General features: G+C 45.6%; 1 protein-coding gene across 1 annotated transcript in view; it reads left to right on the top strand.

Annotated features, from left to right (window-relative positions):
• The window catches only part of ARMC9 (armadillo repeat containing 9), a 152,218-nt gene continuing 131,907 nt past the window's right edge, over positions 1-20,311 (top strand). Inside the window, 6 exon segments of the mRNA XM_082396418.1 lie at positions 1-330; positions 8,908-8,995; positions 10,587-10,712; positions 14,010-14,180; positions 15,787-15,942; positions 19,641-19,733. Of these exon segments, the coding sequence (XP_082252544.1) occupies positions 8,945-8,995; positions 10,587-10,712; positions 14,010-14,180; positions 15,787-15,942; positions 19,641-19,733 (597 nt within the window). The 5' untranslated portion in view covers positions 1-330; positions 8,908-8,944.

Below are 20,311 nucleotides of genomic sequence, written 5' to 3'. Positions count from 1 at the left end.
CCAGAGCCAGGCACAACGCCAGGCGCAATATTTGTGGAAATGAACCAATGGGAAGTTGTGGAGAGGAGGACGGGTGACGCGGACCTGCATCGTGCAACCCGCAGCGGACTCTGAACTGCGAGCCCCGACTTCACTTCCGCCGCCTGGAAGCCCCGGGGCTTAGCCCTCTAGGCGCCGCCGTTTGTCCCAGGATGCTCCGCGCAGGTCGCGTCCGGTGATTGGCTGCGCTGCTCCACGTGGTGCCAGGCAGGCGGCGGCGGTTGCCGGGGCGACGGCTGGACAAGGGGCGGCCGGGCAGGGAAGGAGCGTGTGCCCGCGTCAGAGCAGCAGGTAAGCTCGTCCCCCGACGCGGTCGGGCCACCCCCGAGCCCGCCGTCCCAGGGCGGGGAGGAGTGGTGATGGGCCAGAGGGCCGAGGCTCTGCTGAGCCCTCTCCCCAGAGGAAAACCCCGACGCGCCAACTCAGCAGCAGCTGCCGGATGACCCCGCTTTTCGACTGCTGTCCTGGACTTTGTGGGCCCGAGGCGGCTGCCTGGATATCCCGAGGACAGGCCCAGCTGCTTCCCACAAGTAGTCCCTGATCTTTGCTTCAGTGAGCCACGCTTGAAGGGGGCTCCATGTCGTCCAGCTGGGGAGTGGCGGCACGAGAGGGTGGCCTGGGGCTTTTAGATCCATTCCTTCCGTTATCTCCATCAGCTAACCGCTCTCCCCAAGCACCCAGGTTGAGTCCAGACTTCATCCAGTCTAAGCAAAAACAGGATGCTTCCTATTCAAATTCGTCTTCCAGACAAATCCCGTAGTCTTCCCCTCATTCAACCAGCTCGTAGGCCCTAAATCCCTATTATATGGAAATCAGAAGCTGCCACTGCAACCCTCAAGAGTGACTGAAGAAGTTTTCTCTAGTTTTTGCATAAAGTAAAGCCGTGGTTCTCAAACTTGAACGTGCATAAAAGTCATCGGGAGAGATTGTTTAAAACAATTTCTGGGCATTGTGTTCAGTAAGATCAGAGTGATGCTAGGAATTTTCATTTTCACAAGCATCCCAGGTGATTCTGATTGAGGTGGTCCAAACTTTGGGGTAATACTGTGTAGTGGTTAATATCAGTCTGGATTTAAATTCCCACTTTGTTACTTACTAGTTGAGTTACTGGGAGCACCTTAACCTCCCTGAGCCTCAGCTGCCTCATCTGTAAAAGGAGAATATAAATCATATTCATCGTTCAGGTTTATTGTGAAAATTAAATGCGAAGCATTTTGCATGGCATACAATAAGCCCTCAATAAGTGAACTTATTATGATATAAAAGTGTACAGAAAATTTTGTAATTTTTAAGAATGTCAGAGTAATAGAATACCCAACGATGGCTCACATTCACTGACAGATGATCATAGCAGAATCTTATTCAAAAGATGGTCATGAAGAACTTCTCTGGCGAAGTGATGTTTATAAGCACAGGGCTTAGCCAGGTGAAGAAAGAGAGGGGAAGAGTGTTGCAGGCAGAGAGAACAATATGTGCAAAGGCCCTGAGGTAGGAAGGAGCTTGAGTTCTCAAAACAACAAAGTTTTCTTGTTCCAGGGCCTTCAAAATGCTTTTCCCTCTGCTTGGGCTTCATTTATTTATCACATGTCTTGGGTGCCTACCAGGCACTCTGCTAGGTTCTAGAGATACAAACTTTAAATACAGCTGCCTGCCTTTTTAAATAGGGTAATAAGTATAACAGTAGAAGTAAATGTAGGATATAGAGGTACCCCAGAGGAGAGAGAATTGCCTTGATGGGGAAGAAAGGAGAGGGGTTCCTGGAAGACTTTGTGAAGGAGGTCAAGCCCTGACTGAGTATGATGTGTCAAGTTTGCCCACGAGGTGAAGAAGAGTACATCCAAGGGCTTAGAATCATGAAAGAGCATTTTGTAAGGGGGAATGGCCGGGAGTTCAGTATTACTGGGGCCTCACATGGGGAAGTAAGAATGGAGCCAGCACAGGGACAGGGACAGGGGGTGGTGGTTGGTCCAGAAGAAGGCTGGAGAGGTGGGTGGTCCTTAGACAGTAGCTGTCTTTCTCCTCACACCTTGTGTAACTGGCAGGCAGGGTGTCCTGCTTACTCCTCATTGCTACTTCCCCGTCACCCCCTACCCCCCCACCTTTGAAGTCCATGCCGTGGGCTTTACCACAGTTGTTTCCCTTGAAGACTGCAATGCCTGGCTCACCGTCTACGTCTCCACCTCCTCTGCTTCATTTTGAGGGGTTTCAGAATCCTGGCTGCACAAGTTTCTTCGTCCTCCTTACTTATAGGCATCTTTTTCCTCCATCCTCATTTGCCCACTTCTGCGGTCATGAGCTTTTTATTACTGCACCACCTTCAAAATCTTGATTTGAAGTACTCATCCCACTCTCTGAGCACCACCTTCTATCTTTCAAGCTCGCTTTGATGTGCCTCTGAAGTAGGTCTTTGACCCCATTACTTTTTCACTGCCTTACAACCCCCTTATGCACCTTCCCTCCCCCCATCTTTAACGTAGCTTAACTTCAATGCTCCATCGCTGTTATGCTTGTTTTCTCTTTCCCCTCTCCTGCAAAAGCCTCACCCTGTTAACCTAACTCAGACAGCTGAAAGTGGCTGGAGAAAAGTGCAAAATGGTGCAGACTGGTTCTGTTTGGGATTCAAGTCCATGTATCTTTTTTTTTTTTTAATATTATTTATCTATCTATTTGGCTGTGTTGGGTCTTAGTTGCGGCACACAGGATCTTTGTTGCAGCATTGGGGAGGGGGGGTCCTTCGTTGTGGCGCGCAGGCTCCAGAGTGCGCCGGCTCAGTAGTTGCAGAGCGTGGGCTTAGTTGTCCCACGGCAGGTCCCCAACCTTTTTGGCGCCAGGGACCGGGTTCGTGGAAGACAGTTTTTCCATGGACGGGGTGGGGGGTGGTTCAGGCGGTAATGCCAGCGATGGGAAACAGCAGATGAAGCTTCGCTCACTTGCCTGCCGCTCACCTGCTGCTCACCTCCTGCTGTGCAGCCCGATTCCTAACAGGACACGGACTGGTACCGGTCTGCGGCCCGGGGGTTGGGGGCCCCTGCCCCACAGCATGTGGGATCTTAGTTCCCCGACCAGGGATCGAACCCATGTCCCCTGCATTGGAAGGCAGATTCTTAACTACTGGACCACCAAGGAAGTCTTTCAAGTCCATGTATCTTTTGTTTGTTTGTTTGTTTGTTTATACTGCAGGTTCCTATTAGTCATCAATTTTATACACATCAGTGTATACATGTCAATCCCAATCGCCCAATTCAGCACACCACCATCCCCACCCCACCGCGGTTATCCCCCCTTGGTGTCCATACGTTTGTTCTCTACATCTGTGTCTCAACTTCTGCCCTGCAAACTGGTTCATCTGTACCATTTTTCTAGGTTCCACATACATGCGTTAATATACGATATTTGTTTTTCTCTTTCTGACTTACTTCACTCTGTATGACAGTCTCTAGATCCATCCACGTCTCAACAAATGACTCAATTTCATTCTTTTTTATGGCTGAGTAATGTTCCATTGTATATATGTACCACAACTTCTTTATCCATTCGTCTGTCGATGGGCATTTAGGTGGCTTCCATGACCTGGCTATTGTAAATAGTGCTGCAATGAACATTGGGGTACATGACTCTTTCTGAATTATGATTTTCTCTGGGTATATGCCCAGTAGTGGGATTGCTGGGTCATATGGTAATTCTATTTTTAGTTTTTTAAGGAATCTCCATACTGTTCTCCATAGTGGCTGTATCAATTTACATTCCCACCAACAGTGCAAGAGGGTTCCCTTTTCTCCACGCCCTCTCCAGCTTTTGTTGTTTGTAGATTTTCTGGTGATGCCCATTCTAACTGGTGTGAGGTGATACCTCATTGTAGTTTTGATTTGCATTTCTCTAATAATTAGTGATGTTGGGCAGCTTTTCATGTGCTTCTTGGCCATCTGTATGTCTTCTTTGGAGAAATGTCTATTTAGAGTCCATGTATCTTAAGCAGACTCTCAATACTGGAAATCCTGCCGTGTTTCCATAGTTGATTTGGTTCCCACCTTCCCTTCTCTTCAAACTACCAACTTGCTTCTTGCTCTCAGCTGATGACCTTGTTTCTTGTTTTGCTTCTCATCACTAAATCTGTCCATTTCTTTGGTCACTACCCATATCCTCTGCCATCCCTCTGTGTCAGGAGACGTCCTGTCCCCATCCCTGTGTGAGGCCCGGCCCTCATTGGACACTGGCCGCATCAAGGACATTGCTTCCTTAACCATCTCCTCTCTCTCCTGCCTCATCCATTTTTCCTTTTCTAACTGGGTCACTCCTATCAACGTACAGACACGCTGCTTACAACATCTTCCTTCTTTACAAAAACCTCCCATCTCTTTCCAGCCACCATGCCATCTCTCCTCTCCTTTTTGTCTCTCCCTCCTTACTTCCCTTTCTCTCTTTAACCCTTTCCAGTCAGGCACATGTCCTCACTGCTCTTCTCAAGGTCACAATCAAACTCCATTTTGCCAAATCCAGGGATTAGTTCACCTGTCCTCATCTCCCTTAGCCACACAGGCGCAGTCGACGTGGGAAGCACCTTCACTGGGCTTCCAGAGTGTCACGGTGTCCTGGTCGTGTCTCCCAGCAAGTCTCTGTTCTTGCTTAGTCTGCCCTCTCGCTGACCGCGCAGTACCGAGGGCCCCGGGGCTCAGCCTGGGCCTGTGCTCCTCTCCAGCTGCACTTTCTCCCTGGTGCGGGGGTCACGTCAGTCACCGTGCCCATCTGCCGAGCTGCCATCTTGGTGCGGACGACTTCCAAACGCTCCTCCCCAGCCCATGCTGCTCCCTTCACTCCATCAGCCTTCTCAGCGCCCCCACTTGAATGTCCGCTCTGCATCTCAGATTTAGGGCCGGAGCAGAGCTCTTGATTTAGCTCTCAGGCCGTCCCTCCCCAGTTTCCCCAGATCGGTGAGTGGCTTACTCTTCACCCAACTGCTCAGGCCCCAGGTGTCGCCCTTCACCTTGTCCCCTCACGCGCCACATCCAGCCCCTCAGCAGCCGGCCACCTCTGCCTTTACACCTGGAACCAGGACACTTCACACGCTTCCTGTCGCTCGTCCGAACTCCCCTTATCACCCGTTTCCTCTCATGGGGCCCTGCAGTCTCTTCGTGGCCCGGCAGACATGGCGCTCCTTACAAGACGTGAGCCAGGTCGGGTCAGCCCCCTCCCGGCCTCCCGTTGTGCCCGGCTAACGGCCCGGCCAGTCATCTACACGAGTCCTGCTGGTCTGGGCCCTGGCACCTCATTGCCTCCACAGTCTGCCTGCTCTTCTGCCCTAGCGGCACCCCTACCCCAGCACCCGAAGCCTTAGCACTTGCAAATCCCTCTGCCCGGGTCTCGGAAGTGCCTGCTCTCTCACATCTCTGCTCACCACTCCTGTTCCCAGGGAGGCCTTCTCTGACCACCCTTTCTTTTTTTTTTCTTTTTATATTTTGGCCGCATTGGGTCTTCACTGCTGCATGTGTTGCTGCGCGCGGACTTTCTCTAGTTGCGGCGAGCGGGGCTACTCCTCGTTGCGGTGCGCGGGCTTCTCATTGCGGTGGCTTCTCTTGTTGCAGAGCAAGGGCTCTAGGCGCGCACGCTTCAGTAGTTGCAGAGCCTGGGCTCAGTAGTTGTGGCTCGCTGGCTCTAGAGCGCAGGCTCGGCAGTTGTGGTGCACAGGTTTAGTTGCTCCGCGGCATGTGGGATCTTCCCTGACCAGGGATCGAACCCACCTCCCCTGCATTGTTAGGCAGATTCTTTACCACTGGCCCACCAGGGAAGTCCCCTGACCACCCTTTCTAAAATGTCCCCAGACCCCTCTCCTCCACGCTCTGTCTCCTTCCTTGCCTTATTTTCTTCATATCTGAAATTCTTTCCATTCACTCAGTAAGTAATTTTGAGCACCCACAGTGTGCCAGGCACTGGTCCAGGCACTGGGGATGCCAAGTGAGCGTGTGTCTTCCTCGTGGAATCTGTACCCCGGGGTGGGAACGACAGTGAGCAGATATGTTAACGGAAGGATGTTCCTGTCAGGGGGTGCTTAGTGCTGCTGAGAAAGGTAAAGCAGGAGAAAGGGTAGGAAGTGACCAGGGGGCTGGCTCCTTAGGGAGGGTGGTCAGGGCAAGGCTCTGAGGGGGTGACTTTGAAGCAGAGACCTGAGTGAGATGTGGATGCCTGGAGGAGGGGCCACGAGGCAGAGGGGGCAGTGAAAGCAGAGCCCTCAGGGAGGGCAGGCATGTGCAGGGCGCGTCCAGCAGGTGTGCACTAGAACTGCATGGTGGCCCACGTGGCTCAAGCCTATAGAACAAAAGGAAGAGTGTTGGAGGCCAAGTGGTGTAGGCTTTGAGATGAGAGTTGGGCCGAAGGAGTCTGGCCTTCATCTGGAGGTGGAACCACGGGAGGGTCGAAAACAGGAGGGGAAAGATCACTTGTTGTAGCTTAGACATTGGAGTGAGGTGGAGAGGGAGGTGATGGGAGGTGGTGTGGAGGGACCTTGGGAGAGACGAAGTCACGAGACAGTGACGGGGAGACAGAGAGAATGAAAAAGGGGAGATTTCTAAATTTCGTCTTCTGGACTTGTATTCAAATATTTCAAATTGAATGCACTGTTATGGGCAGAAAAATGTAAGGTTACAGAATCATGCATTCTTTTTTTTTTTTTTTTTAATATTTATTTATTTATTTGGTTGCACTGGCTCTTAGTTGCGGCTCAAGGGCTCCTTAGTTGTGGCACGTGAACTCTTAGTCTCTTAGTTACTGGGATCTAGTTCCCTGACCAGGGATTGAACCTGGGCCCCCTGCATTGGGAGCGTGGAGTCTTAACCACTGGACCCCCAGGGAAGTCCCAAATCATGCATTCTTAGAACTTGAAGAGGTCTGATAAATTCTCCATTTTATTTTACAGATAGAAACAGGTTCCAGTGATTTGCCCCAGATCAGGTGCCAGTGAATGGCAGAGTTAGCATTAGAGCCCAGGCTTTGTAATTCCTTTGAGGTTATGGGCAAGCAGCCCGGGGGAGGAGACTGGGAGTGGGGTCCAGGGAATGGCTGCTTTGGGTACACCTTGGGGAGGGGTGGCAGCAAGAGAAGAAAGAATTACTTTAAAAAAGTTCACAACGTTTTATTTATTTAAGTGTTTTGAAAATATAAAAGATATTGGGCATTCTTGCACTTAATTTTTTAAAAACTGACCTAATAAATTCTCTGGTGTATGAACCTTGTGTTAACACTTGTGTAAAGGCACACCACCTCCTCTTCCGGTAGCGTAAGGCTGAATGATTATGGACTTTGGGTGACATTAAAGATTTCTTTTAAGTAGTACCTGATATCTTTTTGTGACTGTTTAATTTTTTTTTTTTTTGCATTTTTTAGAAACTTTTTATTTTGTATTTTTTTATTGGAGTATAGTTGATTTACAGTGTTGTGTTAGTTTCAGGTGTACAGCAAAGTGAAGCAGTTATGCATATGCATGTATCCACTCTTTTTTTAGATTCTTTTCCCATATAAGTCATTACAGAGTATTGAGTAGAGTTCCCTGTGCTATTCAGTAGATCCTTATTAGTTATCTATTTTATATATAGTATTGTGTATATGTCAGTCCCATCCCCCCACTTTCCCTCCTGGTAACCGTAAGTTTGTTTCCTACATCTGTGACTCTATTTCTGGGTTTAATGTTTTTTACTTGGAAGTAGAGCGAGGGATTAGTGACTCTGTGTTTTTTCCATCAGACTAATTCTAGTGCGTATCCTTTCTTAAAGTAAATGAATTGACTTTATCATTAAACTCTATTTTGTTCTAAATACACTTTATGCTCTTGACTGTTACACATACCACATGATAGCACGTTAGAAAACTCTAAATAAGAAAAATAATCTTCCGTACTCTCACCAGCAATCCTTGACTGTCTCATTTATACCACCCTCCAGTCCTTGATCACATTCATTTTAAGTAGTTGTCATAGAAGAGAGAATTACTTTTGACTTTAGCCACTGTATTTCCTAGTGCTACTGTAATAAATTACCATAAATTTAGTGGCTTAAAACGACACAGAGGGGCTTCCCTGGTGGCACAGTGGTTGAGAGTCTGCCTGCCAGTGCAGGGGACACGGGTTCGAGCCCTGGTCTGGGAAGATCCCATATGCCGCGGAGCAACTAGGCCCGTGAGCCACAATTACTGAGCCTGCGCGTCTGGAGCCTGTGCTCCGCAACAAGAGAGGCCGCGATAATGAGAGGCCCGCGCACCGCGATGAAGAGTGGACCCCACTTGCCACAACTAGAGAAAGCCCTCTCACAGAAACGAAGACCCAACACAGCCATAAAAATAAATTAAAAAAAAAAAATTAAACTTTAAAAAAATGACACAGATTTATTGTCTTACAGTCCTGGAGGTCAGAAGGCTGAAATGGGTCTCGCTGGACTAAATTCAAGGTGTTGGCAGGGCTTGTTCCTCTCTGGATGCTCCAGAGGAGAATCAGTTTATTGCCTTTCCCAGGTTCTAGAAGCCGCCTGCATTCCTTGGCTCCTGGCCCTTCCTCCATCTTCAAGGCCAGCAACGGCGGGTTGAGTCTGTCTCCCACTGCATCACTCTGACGCTAGCCTTCCTGCTTCCCTCTTTCCCTGATGAGGACCCCTGTGATTATGTTGGGTCCGCCAGATAATCCAGGCTACTCTCCCTATTTTAAGGTCAGCTGATCAGCAACCTTAATTCCATCTGTAGCCTTAATCCACCCCTTCTACGCAACCTAATATTTTCACAGGTTCTGGGGATTAGGACATGGGGGCCATTATTCTGCCCACTACAGCTATCTTTTTGTTATTTTACAGATAGTTGGAATGATAGCCTTTGTCTTATGTTTTTGCCTTGCAGAGATTTTTGCGGTGAGAATTAACAGTAACGGTTCAATATGGGGGACATTCTGGCTGATGAATCAGAATTACTTGGACTAGTGAAAGAGGTATGTTTTACAAAACACAGGTCATAGAAAAAGATCTTGAAGACTTGTAAAGCTTGTATTTTACAATGCAGCAAATTCTGTAATGCCTTGTAATGTTTCTAGCATTACATTACAGTTACCTGTTTTCCTTTTTATAATTTTCCATGTATTTATATTTTGTTTTTATAACTAAACTGAAATGTAAAGCTGCTTTTTAGAATTCTTTAAAGGAAGTTATAAAGGCAGCACATGCTCATGGTAACAGATTCAAACAGTATAAATGTATAAACAGTGAATTTCCTTCCTGCAGTGACCACTGTTAATGGCTTAGTACATTACCTTTCCAGACTTTTTTTCTATGGGTATTCAAAATATATTCACACGACTATAGTTTGTTTTACAAAATGTGATGATACCACACACGTTGTTCTGCAGCTTGCCTTTCACCTATCAACAGTAGTACAGTATGAACATCTTCCTGTGATCTGCCTCATACTTCTGAATGCTGTAGAGTATTTCACTGAGTGGCTGCATCATCATCTATTTAACTTGTTGCCTACTAATGGACATTTAGGTGGCCTACACTGAAAGCTTTTGAAGGATAGGACCCACACCTTATGCTTTTTAGTATTCTCTACTGCCTTTAGCAGGGGCTGGCATAGAGTTGGTGCTAAAGAAATGGTTGCTGCTGTTTTACTGTGTGGTTAAACTGTCCATTAGGCATTGAGAGACATGGCCGTGGAGCAAGGATACGGCATCCACCCTGGGAATGCAGCTTTGGAATTTGGTGTGATCATGAATAAATTTTCAAAGCTGTCACAGCAGAGGATTGTGGATAGGGCCTGGAGAAATAGCCACAGTTAGAGGAAGTGGAAACAGAAAGTTATGACTGACACAGACTGTAAAGAAGGGCAGAGAAGTGTGGAGAGCATCAGTAGAAGTAGTGCATGTCACTAACACAAGGCAGAGGGGCGTTTCAGGACGGGGTGGGGCGGGGATCATTAGTGCTTGAAGGTGGCTGATGACATGGCCCATCTTTTAATGACTTACCTTTTGTTCTTAGGGGCAGGCATTACCTCTAATCCCTCTGTTTCAAGTAACAAATTCCCAGAGACCTACTAGACCCAAAGCCGTCAGGTCCTTTGATCACTTTTGCCTTTTTCAGGCTGCTGCACATATCATCTTATTTTCTATTAATAATTATAATAAGGGAATTCCCTGGTGGCCCAGTGGTTAAGACTCCGCACTTTCACTGCCGAGGGCATGGGTTCGATCCCTGGACGGAGAACTAAGATCCCACAAGCTGTGCGACGGGACCAAAATTAAAAAATAAAAAATAAATTATAATGCAGCTCACATTTTCCTTCTAAAAACAAATTTATTTTCTGTAAATAAATGTTTTCTATGATACTGTTTTTCTAGTTTTTTAGTGTGTATATCAATAAGTAAATTCTAAGCTGGATCCCAAATTACTTCTCCCAAAGATGACAGTTCATTAACCCCATTATAAATTTTGTGATAATATTGAGCTGGTACAATTACATCAAAGATGGTTACTTTGTTGATGTTAAAACAGAGAAATATATATACATTTATACGCTTTTTTTAATAGTATTTAGATTTTGCCGAATTTGAAGACACCTTGAAAACATTTTCAAAAGAATGCAAAACAAAAGGAAAACCGTTGTCTAAATCAGCATGTGGCTCTTTAAGGGACTCCAAATCATCGATAATCCAGGTAACATTTTACTTTTTTTGATTTCTGTAGATAATCAAGATGCTCCAAATTTGTAAGAAATGCTGCCATTAGAGAATGCTGGAATATTTCTGGAGACCTGGGCACAGTGACTGTTAGACTGTGCAGATGTTTATGGATAAATGAATAACGTCATTTTCAAATCTCTGTATCCTAGGAAATGGGTGGCAACATAAGATCTTTCACATACATTTCTTGGCAAGAAGAAAAAGAAGAAACCATGCAATGCTTAGAAACTAAGACAAATGTGGTCCCCATTCTGAGGAGTTTTAGGTTATTAATTCCAGACACTGGAGACACAGCAGTGAACAAAACAAAACAAAATCTCTGCCCTCATGGTGCTTGCCTTCTAGTTTGGGGAGGTCGGAGGGGGCAGGGAGCAAGAGCCATATGCAAGGCAGCGTCCTTTCAAAGGAAGGCCTGGGCAGCTGTGAGCCTGTTGCAGGGGGCTGCAAAGGGCAGATATGACATGGTCCTCAGCTTTCAGGGTTAGACAGGATCTTAAAAGTCCTCATTTCAACCATTATTTGATGCTCCATCCCATTTGTAACATTCTAAGTAAGTGATTGATTCACCATGAATACATCCAGTGACAAGAGAGCATACTGTTTCCTGAGGCAGCATATTTCAGCTTTGCATGATTTTATTATTTTAATAAATTTGTTTCAATATACATACTTCTAAGAAAAATATGAGACTCTGTTTGAGAGTCCCACTGAGTAGCTGGAGGTCAGGCCGCAGCCCGACTCCCCAGTGGCCTGGCACGGGGTACCATTGAGCGGGGGCACCGTCGCAATGGCTTGGGGAGCTCAAGAGGGGCTGCTCCCCCGACCCAGTGCCCCTCCAGTCCTCACGCACCTGGATGCTGAGCTGCTACCACTTCAGACACAGGCTCTTCTGTCAGGGATGCATCGGGCAGCCTGATGACACCTCCCAACCGTGGAGCAAACTTTTCAGAACATGAAACAAGAATCTAGTCATTATTAGACATAGAAACAGAGGCTATACTTAACTTGAAAGACCTTGAAACTTTCTGATTGTGAGAAGCGTGTCTTTTCTGCTCATTCAGTAAACAGCTGTGTCCTGCCATTATACATTTCCCAAACAAAAATACCTGGAGCAGTGACTTAGGGACATTTGTTAAGTTGGCACTCAACAAAGGGAGAGTTTCCCTAAGCACAGTTCTGTGAAAATGTGTGTGTGTATGTGTGTTTATAGGTGATTACTGGTGGTATGTAAATTTTCTGATCTTCATAATGCTGGCTGTGATCATGGTTTATATTTGAGAAGTTAATATTTTGTGACCCTATGAGTTGTAACACTGGATTGCTTTATGTGTATATATTATTTTAAATGCAGGGACCATTTCCAGGTACAGAATATGATTCATAAATTGGGAGTATAATGGCACAGCAAAGGTTTGTAGTCCCAGGTCTACAAATGTAGAGTTTAGAATAAAGTGTAGATGGGCCATTTGACACATAGACTTCCTTTGCCAAGCCATGTTAAGAAAGTACGCTGACTCCAAGCTTTAAAATACCCACGAGAGTCTGCGGTCGCCTCATTCACACAGTCACTGGACCTCTCGTAGGACAGTCCTCCCCAGAGTGGCTCGCAGGGTTCGCTCAGAGCTCAGCAGAGGTGAGCCGGGGGCGGGGCCGGGCCCCAGCAGCGCACCCTTGGGAGGCTCCCCCTCACCTTTGCATCAGTCAGTGACAAGAAAAGGGGATCCTCTGGCCAGGTTCCCCCAGTTTCTTCCAGAGGTGGCGGTGCTTAGCTGCTTGTGCTTTATTTTGGGACCCACCCTGCCTGCAGTTGCTGACCAAGCTGTCCTTCACTGTTTCCAGGGCTGAGAAACAGAAAGAGGCCAGTTTTGAAGAGGTAGAATTTCACTGTAGGGCTTATTTTGAAAAATCCTGAGTTTCTTTCAAATGTATGCCAATCCCTTCCAGACTAAGGTACTATTCAGAGACAGTTGTTCTCGGTCACGTGACGTAGAGAACATTTTTGTGAGATTCACAGTGGAAGATTCCTTATCAGTGAATGTCTTTGACTTAAGGATGACCAAACAGTGTAACATTGTTCTCTGTACATTTCTATTTCATAATGCTAAAAAGTTTGATTATAAACAAATAGAATATGTAACCTTAAAAAAAAGACAGTTTTACAGAAAAAATGTAAAACCATTAAAAAAAGTATAAAGGAACAATGACCAAATAATGGTGGTAGATAATGGTGGTGATGGGTTGGGGAACTGGTGATTCTACAGAAAATGCACTCCAAGAAAAGCTTTTGCAGTTGAGCACAAAATGTAGGTCTGAGGATCTTGGGCATTTGATACAAAAAGGAAAACAAAATGAGTCACAGGAAGTTCTTTTGATTCTGCTTTATACCTAAATCTGCAAAATTACGCAGCAGGTATTTGTGATGGATCAGTTATCATTTTTCCTGTGAGACAGGTGACATGGGAACTGCCACCACCTTTCTCCAGAATTCTCTGTTTCAGCTATTGCATGGCGAGTCGGGAAGCTGTCTCTGCCCCACATAGTCAGACTGGCACAGCTCCGAGGTCGGGTTGGTGCCGGGCCTGTGTGCCCTCCTCCACCTCCAGCCCAGGCTTCCTTGTTCCTGGAACGGGAGGGCCCGGGCAGTCACTACCTGCGTGTGTTGGGCTCTGTGGTTGCTTCCCACACTGCCCTCTCTGCCAGACATGCTTCTAGCAACAGCGGGCACGTGACAGCACCCACCTCCCAGGCCTGGGATCGACTGTTCCGTGTGGCTGAGCTCCCAGGCACTCAGGGACTTGGCAGTTGTGGTGTCAGCAACTTTCCATAGGTATGAGGTTGTTCCACTGAGGTCTGGCTGGGCTCTGGGTCTGGCCTGTTCTCATCAGTTGCGTGCAGTGGGTCAGCAAGTCCAAAGGGTGACCTCAGTGTATTCATTTGCCTTTGAGTCTCTGGGCTCAATCTTTGGCCTATGCCTGATTCCTTCCATTTCAGAGACCTTAAATGTTGTATCTGTTCTTTAGAATGCTCAGATTTGATATTGCAGAGCCGTGGAAAACCAGGGTCGGTCTGTAGGAGTCTCAGCCTAGGCAGTTTGAAGCCCTCTGGATCTCTACTTTCCTATCCCTTACCTCTGAGAAGGAGACTTAATTTTGCTCACACTGAAACGATGGAGTATATGGGTATCCAAGGTAGCGGGAGGGTGTGAGGATTCGGGGTGTTGAGAGAAGGGGCATCCCTATGACCAGGCTTCACTCTGATGTCTTCTCCACAGAAGGACCTCCTTGCTGCGTTTGACAGTGGAGACCAGAAGGTGTTCTTCGATTTGTGGGAGGGGCACATTCCCAGTTCCATCCGGGCTGGCGACTCCCTCGCCCAGAAGTTGGAATTCTACCTTCACATCCATTTTGCCATCTATCTTCTGAAACACTCCACAGGGAGACCTGTAGGTTCACCTTGTGGCATGGGTTGGTCCAAATGGTGTCTTAAAGGAGAATGTGAGCTGTTACGTTTTGCAAATGAGGAGTAATTTAGCTTTGTGGCCATTTTTTCATATTGCCTTTAAGGAGTGGGTGTCTTACATCCTGATGAATGATTTTCTATCTCATTCCCCGCAGTTTACTTTCTAATTTGCATGGAAAGTTAATCACTTCTGTAATGAAAGCTACATCGTTTTCCTGAATACCTCAAGACATGTATGTCTAAGAGAATACATGTTCAGACCACATTTTCGACCATATATTAGAAGATAAATTTAAGCTTAAACAGTGGGAAAATGGTGTGCCCGTCTGTGAAAGCTCATTTGAGTGCTAAGTTGAACTTAGCTTCTGCGTCTTTTCCTGCAGGTGTGGGACTGGGGCTGCGAAGGGGAGAGGGGAGCAGCTGCAAACTGCTGTGCGGGGGAACCTTGGGGCACGGAGGGAATGACAGAGGCGAGCAGGCCAGGCTGACATCGGACCACGCACATTTGTTTCGTGGCTTCTCCACGCCTTGGCTACTGCCCCCAGGACCTGTGTTAACTTATTAAATGTCAGGGGGCCACAGGAAGGCTCAGTGGTAGCCATTCTTGGAAGGCTGTTCCTTAAGACAGTACTCCTGTGGGTGCCGTTGTGGGAGACTTTTCATTTTCTTTGTATTTATTTTGATTTTCTAATTTTTCCATTTTTCTGTAAGATGAAAAGATCAATAACTTTTTTAAGTCCGGTGGGCTTCACGGTGTAGGTGAAGTGAGATGCATTGATGAGAAGAATTGGCCTGTATATGAGGCTGTGAGGGACGTAACAGGTGAGGCCAGGGTCGACCTTCTTGTTGAGGCCCATGAGGAAATGGAAACCCTGGTGGGGGGACCCGACTTGCCTGGGATTACACCCGGAAGCAGTGAGGCAGGCAAGATCACTTCTTAGTTAGCCTAATAAAGGAAAGGAATAATGATATGGAAAACTTCTGTTTCAAAAAACGATTCACCTTTAAGTGCTCGCTTCGGCAGCACATATACTAAAAAAAAAAAAAATTGGAACGACACAGAGAAGATTAGCATGGCCCCTGCGCAAGGATGACACGCAAGTTCGTGAAGCGTTCCACGTTAAAAACAGTAACTGTTCACCCTTAAAAGCCTCTCGTAAGGAAATCACAGGAATGCAGACAAATAATTATTTCTGATATCTGAACTATGAAAACAATGTACATATCTAATAATGGGGGAATTGGTTAAATAAATTGTGATAGACCCACAAGATGCGGTTTTGTCCTGCCATTAAGAATGATGTTTATGAAGAATTTTAAGGATATGAGAAAATGGTAACGATAGATTGAAAAGGCAGCATTTGAACTGTGTGTATCATATATCTAGTTCTCTGATATTCCTGACAGTTTCACGAAGGGGCGAAATAGGGATGACGTTAGGGTGACTGGTGACGGCACACAGGCTGGGCCGGACGGGGAGGATGCCAGCGACGTAGCTGGAACTGAAGGGGCCTCGGAGAGAGGACAGGTGAACGGGCGAGCTGGCGTCAAGCAGGAGATCTCAAACGAGCGTCCTCCCTTCCTCGTAGGACAAAGAGGAACTGGATGAAAGGATTTCTTATTTCAAGACCTACCTGGAGACCAAAGGGGCAGCGCTGAGCCAGACCACGGAGTTCCTCCCTTTCTACGCCCTGCCTTTTGTTCCCAATCCCGTGGTACACCCCTCATTTAAAGAGCTTTTCCAGGTGAGTGGCCGCCTCCGAATCTTGTCTCAGATCCTGGGCAGCGTGGCAGTTTCACCTTGTATACACTGGTGGTTTCTGAATGATGCTGTAAAAAGGCTAAAATTTGCTTACGTTATGTTGTATTTTAAAAGAATGTACAGGTAATTTGCTTTAACAAACTTTTCTTGTGCTATAAAATGTGCTTTTTTTTTTGTTGCACCAAGACTTGTTAACCCAGACTGACAAAATATTTTAAAATATACTAACCTCTTAAATCATTCTGTGTATACTTCTGCAGTATTGAAACGATAACTTATTCAATTACAATGAAAATTAGTAGCCTGAAAAAAAACTAGGCTACTTTACACAATCACTGGCCATGTATATTTTGGTTTGTGTTAAAATTCTCACTTACTTGGTATATATTTGGTTACCTGATTGTGTACTATATTACCATCAGACTATTTGCCTATAGCTCTTTTAATTGTTATACTTCATTTTAGTTGACATTTTAGAATAATATTTATGAATAAGATTTACCTATTAAGGTAATTTTTGTTGACTTACTAAAATTAATATGTCCCACTGAGAGGTTTATTGAAAAGTATTTAGAGACAAATATTTTGATATAACTAGATACTTTTTCTAAAGATCTCACACTGTTTCCAAGAATTTGTATGGTGCTTACTCCCCTGCCATTGAACAATGGATGCAATTCTTCCAAGCTCAGTACATTTCAGTTTCTGCTATAATTCAGTAAAACAAATTTCATTACTCCTGAATAGTAGCTGCTAAACTGAAGGTCAGGTAGTTGACTGATCTCATCAAAGCCGGATTGTTGTATAGTAGCACAGTTGAATTCTGTGCTTGTTTTTTTGGTCAGTCCAAATTTAGTTTTACCGTCTTCTCCTAGAAGGTTGAAAATATAAAACGGTTAGAAAGTTGTGAAACTTCTCACAGTCAAGGCTTCTGTTTATGAGAATTATGACATGGCAGTGTGGCTACAGCTCAGATCAAGGTGAGGAGGAACTGGCAGCGTCAGGGAAGGGTCCCTCTGAGGCCGCAGCAGGTCTGATGTTGCAAGGCAGAGGTCAGGTTCCTCTTCAGAGTTCAGGAATTTAGAGACCATCCGTGTTCATGGAGAGTCATTTTATTCCATTTTTTTTCCTTTTGCTACTCTCTAAATATATTCTTTCAGTGGTCATCACAGATACTTCAGTGTACATAATAAAATCTAAAGTTAATGTCTTTATTCTCTTCCTGACCATTTACAAGGACCTTAGAATGCATTAACCTCATTTATCTCCTTCCCACCTTATGTGCTATTATTATCAAATATTTTAGTTATATACTTTTAACCCCACAAATTTGAAATTTTTATTATTTTATGCAGTCAGTATGTGTATAGATTTACCTTTAGGTCTGCCAGTATTTTTGCTTACTACTCCATCTTGCGCTGAGGACCTTCCATCTGGGATCATTTTCTCCTCTACCTTAAGTACGTTCCTTTAAAATCTCCTTTAGTTGAGGATCCCTTCTTTCAGTTCTTGTTTGTCTGAAAACATCTTTACTGCTTTCTCAGATAGGGTTAAAATACTAGGTTTACAGTTCTTTTCTTTTCTTCTTTTTTTTTTTTTTGGCCATGCAGCATGTGGGACCTTAATTCCCCGACCAGGGATCGAACCCGTGCCCCTTGCAGTGGGAGTGCGGAGTCTTAACCACTGGACTGCCAGGAAGTCCTGACAGTTATTTTCTTTTGGGACATGGAAGGTATTTTTATTTCATCTCCTGGCTCCCACTGTTGCAATTTTGAAGTTGGCCGTCAGTCTAATTGCTGTTCCTTTGTACGTGGTCTGTCTTTTTTCTCTGGCCTTTAAGATTGTATAATTTCACTGTAGTGTGTCTAGGGATACCCAAATATTTTATTTTGTTTTGTTTTTTAAGACGTCTTCGTTTATGTTGGCCAATCTAGCAGTCCTTTCCTGAGATTCTTTTCTGTATGGTTGAGCACAGAGAGCCTTGAGCTGGAGCACACTATTAGTTTCCTGCAGCTGCTGTAACAAAGGACCACAGACTGGGGGGGTTAAAACAGAAATTTATTGTCTCACAGTTTAGGAGGCCAGAAGTCCAAAATCAGGGTATCGGCAGGGGCATGCTCTCTACGAAGCTTCTAGGGGAAGATCCTTCCTTGCCTTTTCCAGCTTCCGGTAGCCTCAGGTGTCTATTGGCTTGTGGTTGCATAATTCCAGATCTCTGCTCTGTCTTTACGTGGCCATCTTCTCTCTGTGTCTGTGTCTAAATTCCCTTCTTCTTATAAGGACAACAGCAGTCATATTGGATTAAGAGCGTACACTAATAGCTAATTCCACCTGCAATGTCCCCGTTCCCCTGGCCTCACATTCTGAGGAGATTAGGGCTTCAACATGTCTTTTTTTTTTTTTTAATTAATTAATTAATTTATTTATTTATTTTTGGCTGTGTTGGATCTTCGTTTCTGTGTGAGAGCTTTCTCTAGTTGCGGCGAGCGGGGGCCACTCTTCATCGCGGTGCGCGGGCCTCTCACTATCGCGGCCTCTCTTGTTGCGGAGCACAGGCTCCAGATGCGCAGGCTCAGTAGTTGTGGCTCACGGGCCCAGTTGCTCCGCAGCATGTGGGATCTTCCCAGACCAGGGCTCGAACCCGTGTCCCCTGTATTGGCAGGCAGATTCTCAACCACTGCGCCACCAGGGAAGCCCCAACATGTCTTTTTAGGGGACACAATTCAACCCACAACAGACACATTAGAAATGAAGTCATCATGCTGGGTCGGGGAATTACAAAATCTTTTTAAAATATCAGCCTTTTCTGGCAGTATTTTTTCAAAGGGTCAGACAACGCACTGGATAGACTGATGGGGTGGGGTGGGAGGTGTGGATGAGGATTAGAGCTGGAGGGAGAAGTGGGGAAGGATGGGCAGATCTGGGGGAGATGGGGCAGGATCTCAGAGGTAAGTGGACATGAATTTTAGTGACAGAGCTTCTTTTTAGTGGAACTTCTTGGTTTAGGTGGTGGATATTTTTGTCTGAAGACTCAGAAAAATTGTCCTGAGAAAGATCGTTGCTCGTGACACTTATTCTTTTACTACGTGAGTCATTATTTTTTCCTTCTCAATGAGCATTATTTGAGATAAATAATTTATTTTTAAGGAACAAATCAAACTAGATGTATGTCATAATGCTGGACATGATGGAGTATTTGAGGCAGATAACAGCTTCTTTCTGTTTTTCTTGTCTGGATGAGGTTTATGGAAATGAGCCTCCTTCTTCTGGAGACTCTCAGTAACTTTGCGATAATTGTGTATTCCTGCCAATGCCACGTATGCCTAAACCGTACTGCATTATTTTTGGTGTTCAACATAATAAGGTTACTTATCATGCTTGTGTTTAAATCACATGAAACATTCAAATCATGTACAGGGTTATTTTTTCTCTGTATATGAAAGTACTCTCTTCTTTCCTCCTGCTGTGGGCTCTCAAATCTTCTATAAATGAATTGGTGAAATGTCCTAAAACCTGTTTTTTACAGCATCACACCACTGGCAAGACATCTTGCTTCTGATTTCAGTAACTGTGGCGGAGTTATTTAACCCTAAAGGCCACAACTTGACAATGTTTGTTGGCATTTAATGATCTAGTGCTTTTCTTTTTTTTCCTTGTTTTTTTTTTTTTCCTTTCCTTCAGGATCCTTGGACTCCAGAATTAAAGTTGAAGTTGGAAAAGTTTCTGGCTTTAATTTTTAAAGCCAGTAACACGCCGAAGCTTTTAACATTATATGTATCCTTTTGAAGCATATGGAGGCCACCTATGGTGTGAGAGCAGCTCACTGGCCTAGATGTCCTCAAATAAGGATAGCTGTGGTCGTGCTGCTTTCATACTTAAGAGTGAATTAAGCGTTAATGGGAGCGTGTGCCAACCTGTCCGCGGCCTGTTAGGACCTGGGCCGCACAGCAGGAGGTGAGCGGCAGGCGGGCGAGTGAGCGAAGTTTCATCGCTGCTCCCCATCGCTCGCATCACCCCCCGAACCATTGCCCTCACCGTCCGTGGAAAAATTGTCTTCCACGAAACCGTCCCTGGTGTCAGAATGGTTGGGGACCGCTGCTGTAAAGGATTGACTTCTATGGCGTTGGGTCTCTGAGACGTGGCGAGGGTCTTATTTTCATGTCATGTGCCGAGAAGCTGTCTGAGTAGGAAAAAAAAAGTCTGCCTTCTTGAAAAATAACCCTTTGAAAGAACTGTCCTTTGCAGGAGATCAGCTCGTCACTTTTAAGGCCTTGAGGCCGTGGCGTATGGACAAGTCATATATAACTTGTCACTCAAATTAGGACTTTTAAAAAACAACTTTATTGGGACTT

This window comes from Balaenoptera borealis (genome assembly GCF_965194805.1).
Source record: "Balaenoptera borealis genome assembly, chromosome: 6".
Classification (NCBI taxonomy): domain Eukaryota; kingdom Metazoa; phylum Chordata; class Mammalia; order Artiodactyla; family Balaenopteridae; genus Balaenoptera; species Balaenoptera borealis.
This window is presented reverse-complemented; position numbering and strand designations above follow the sequence as displayed.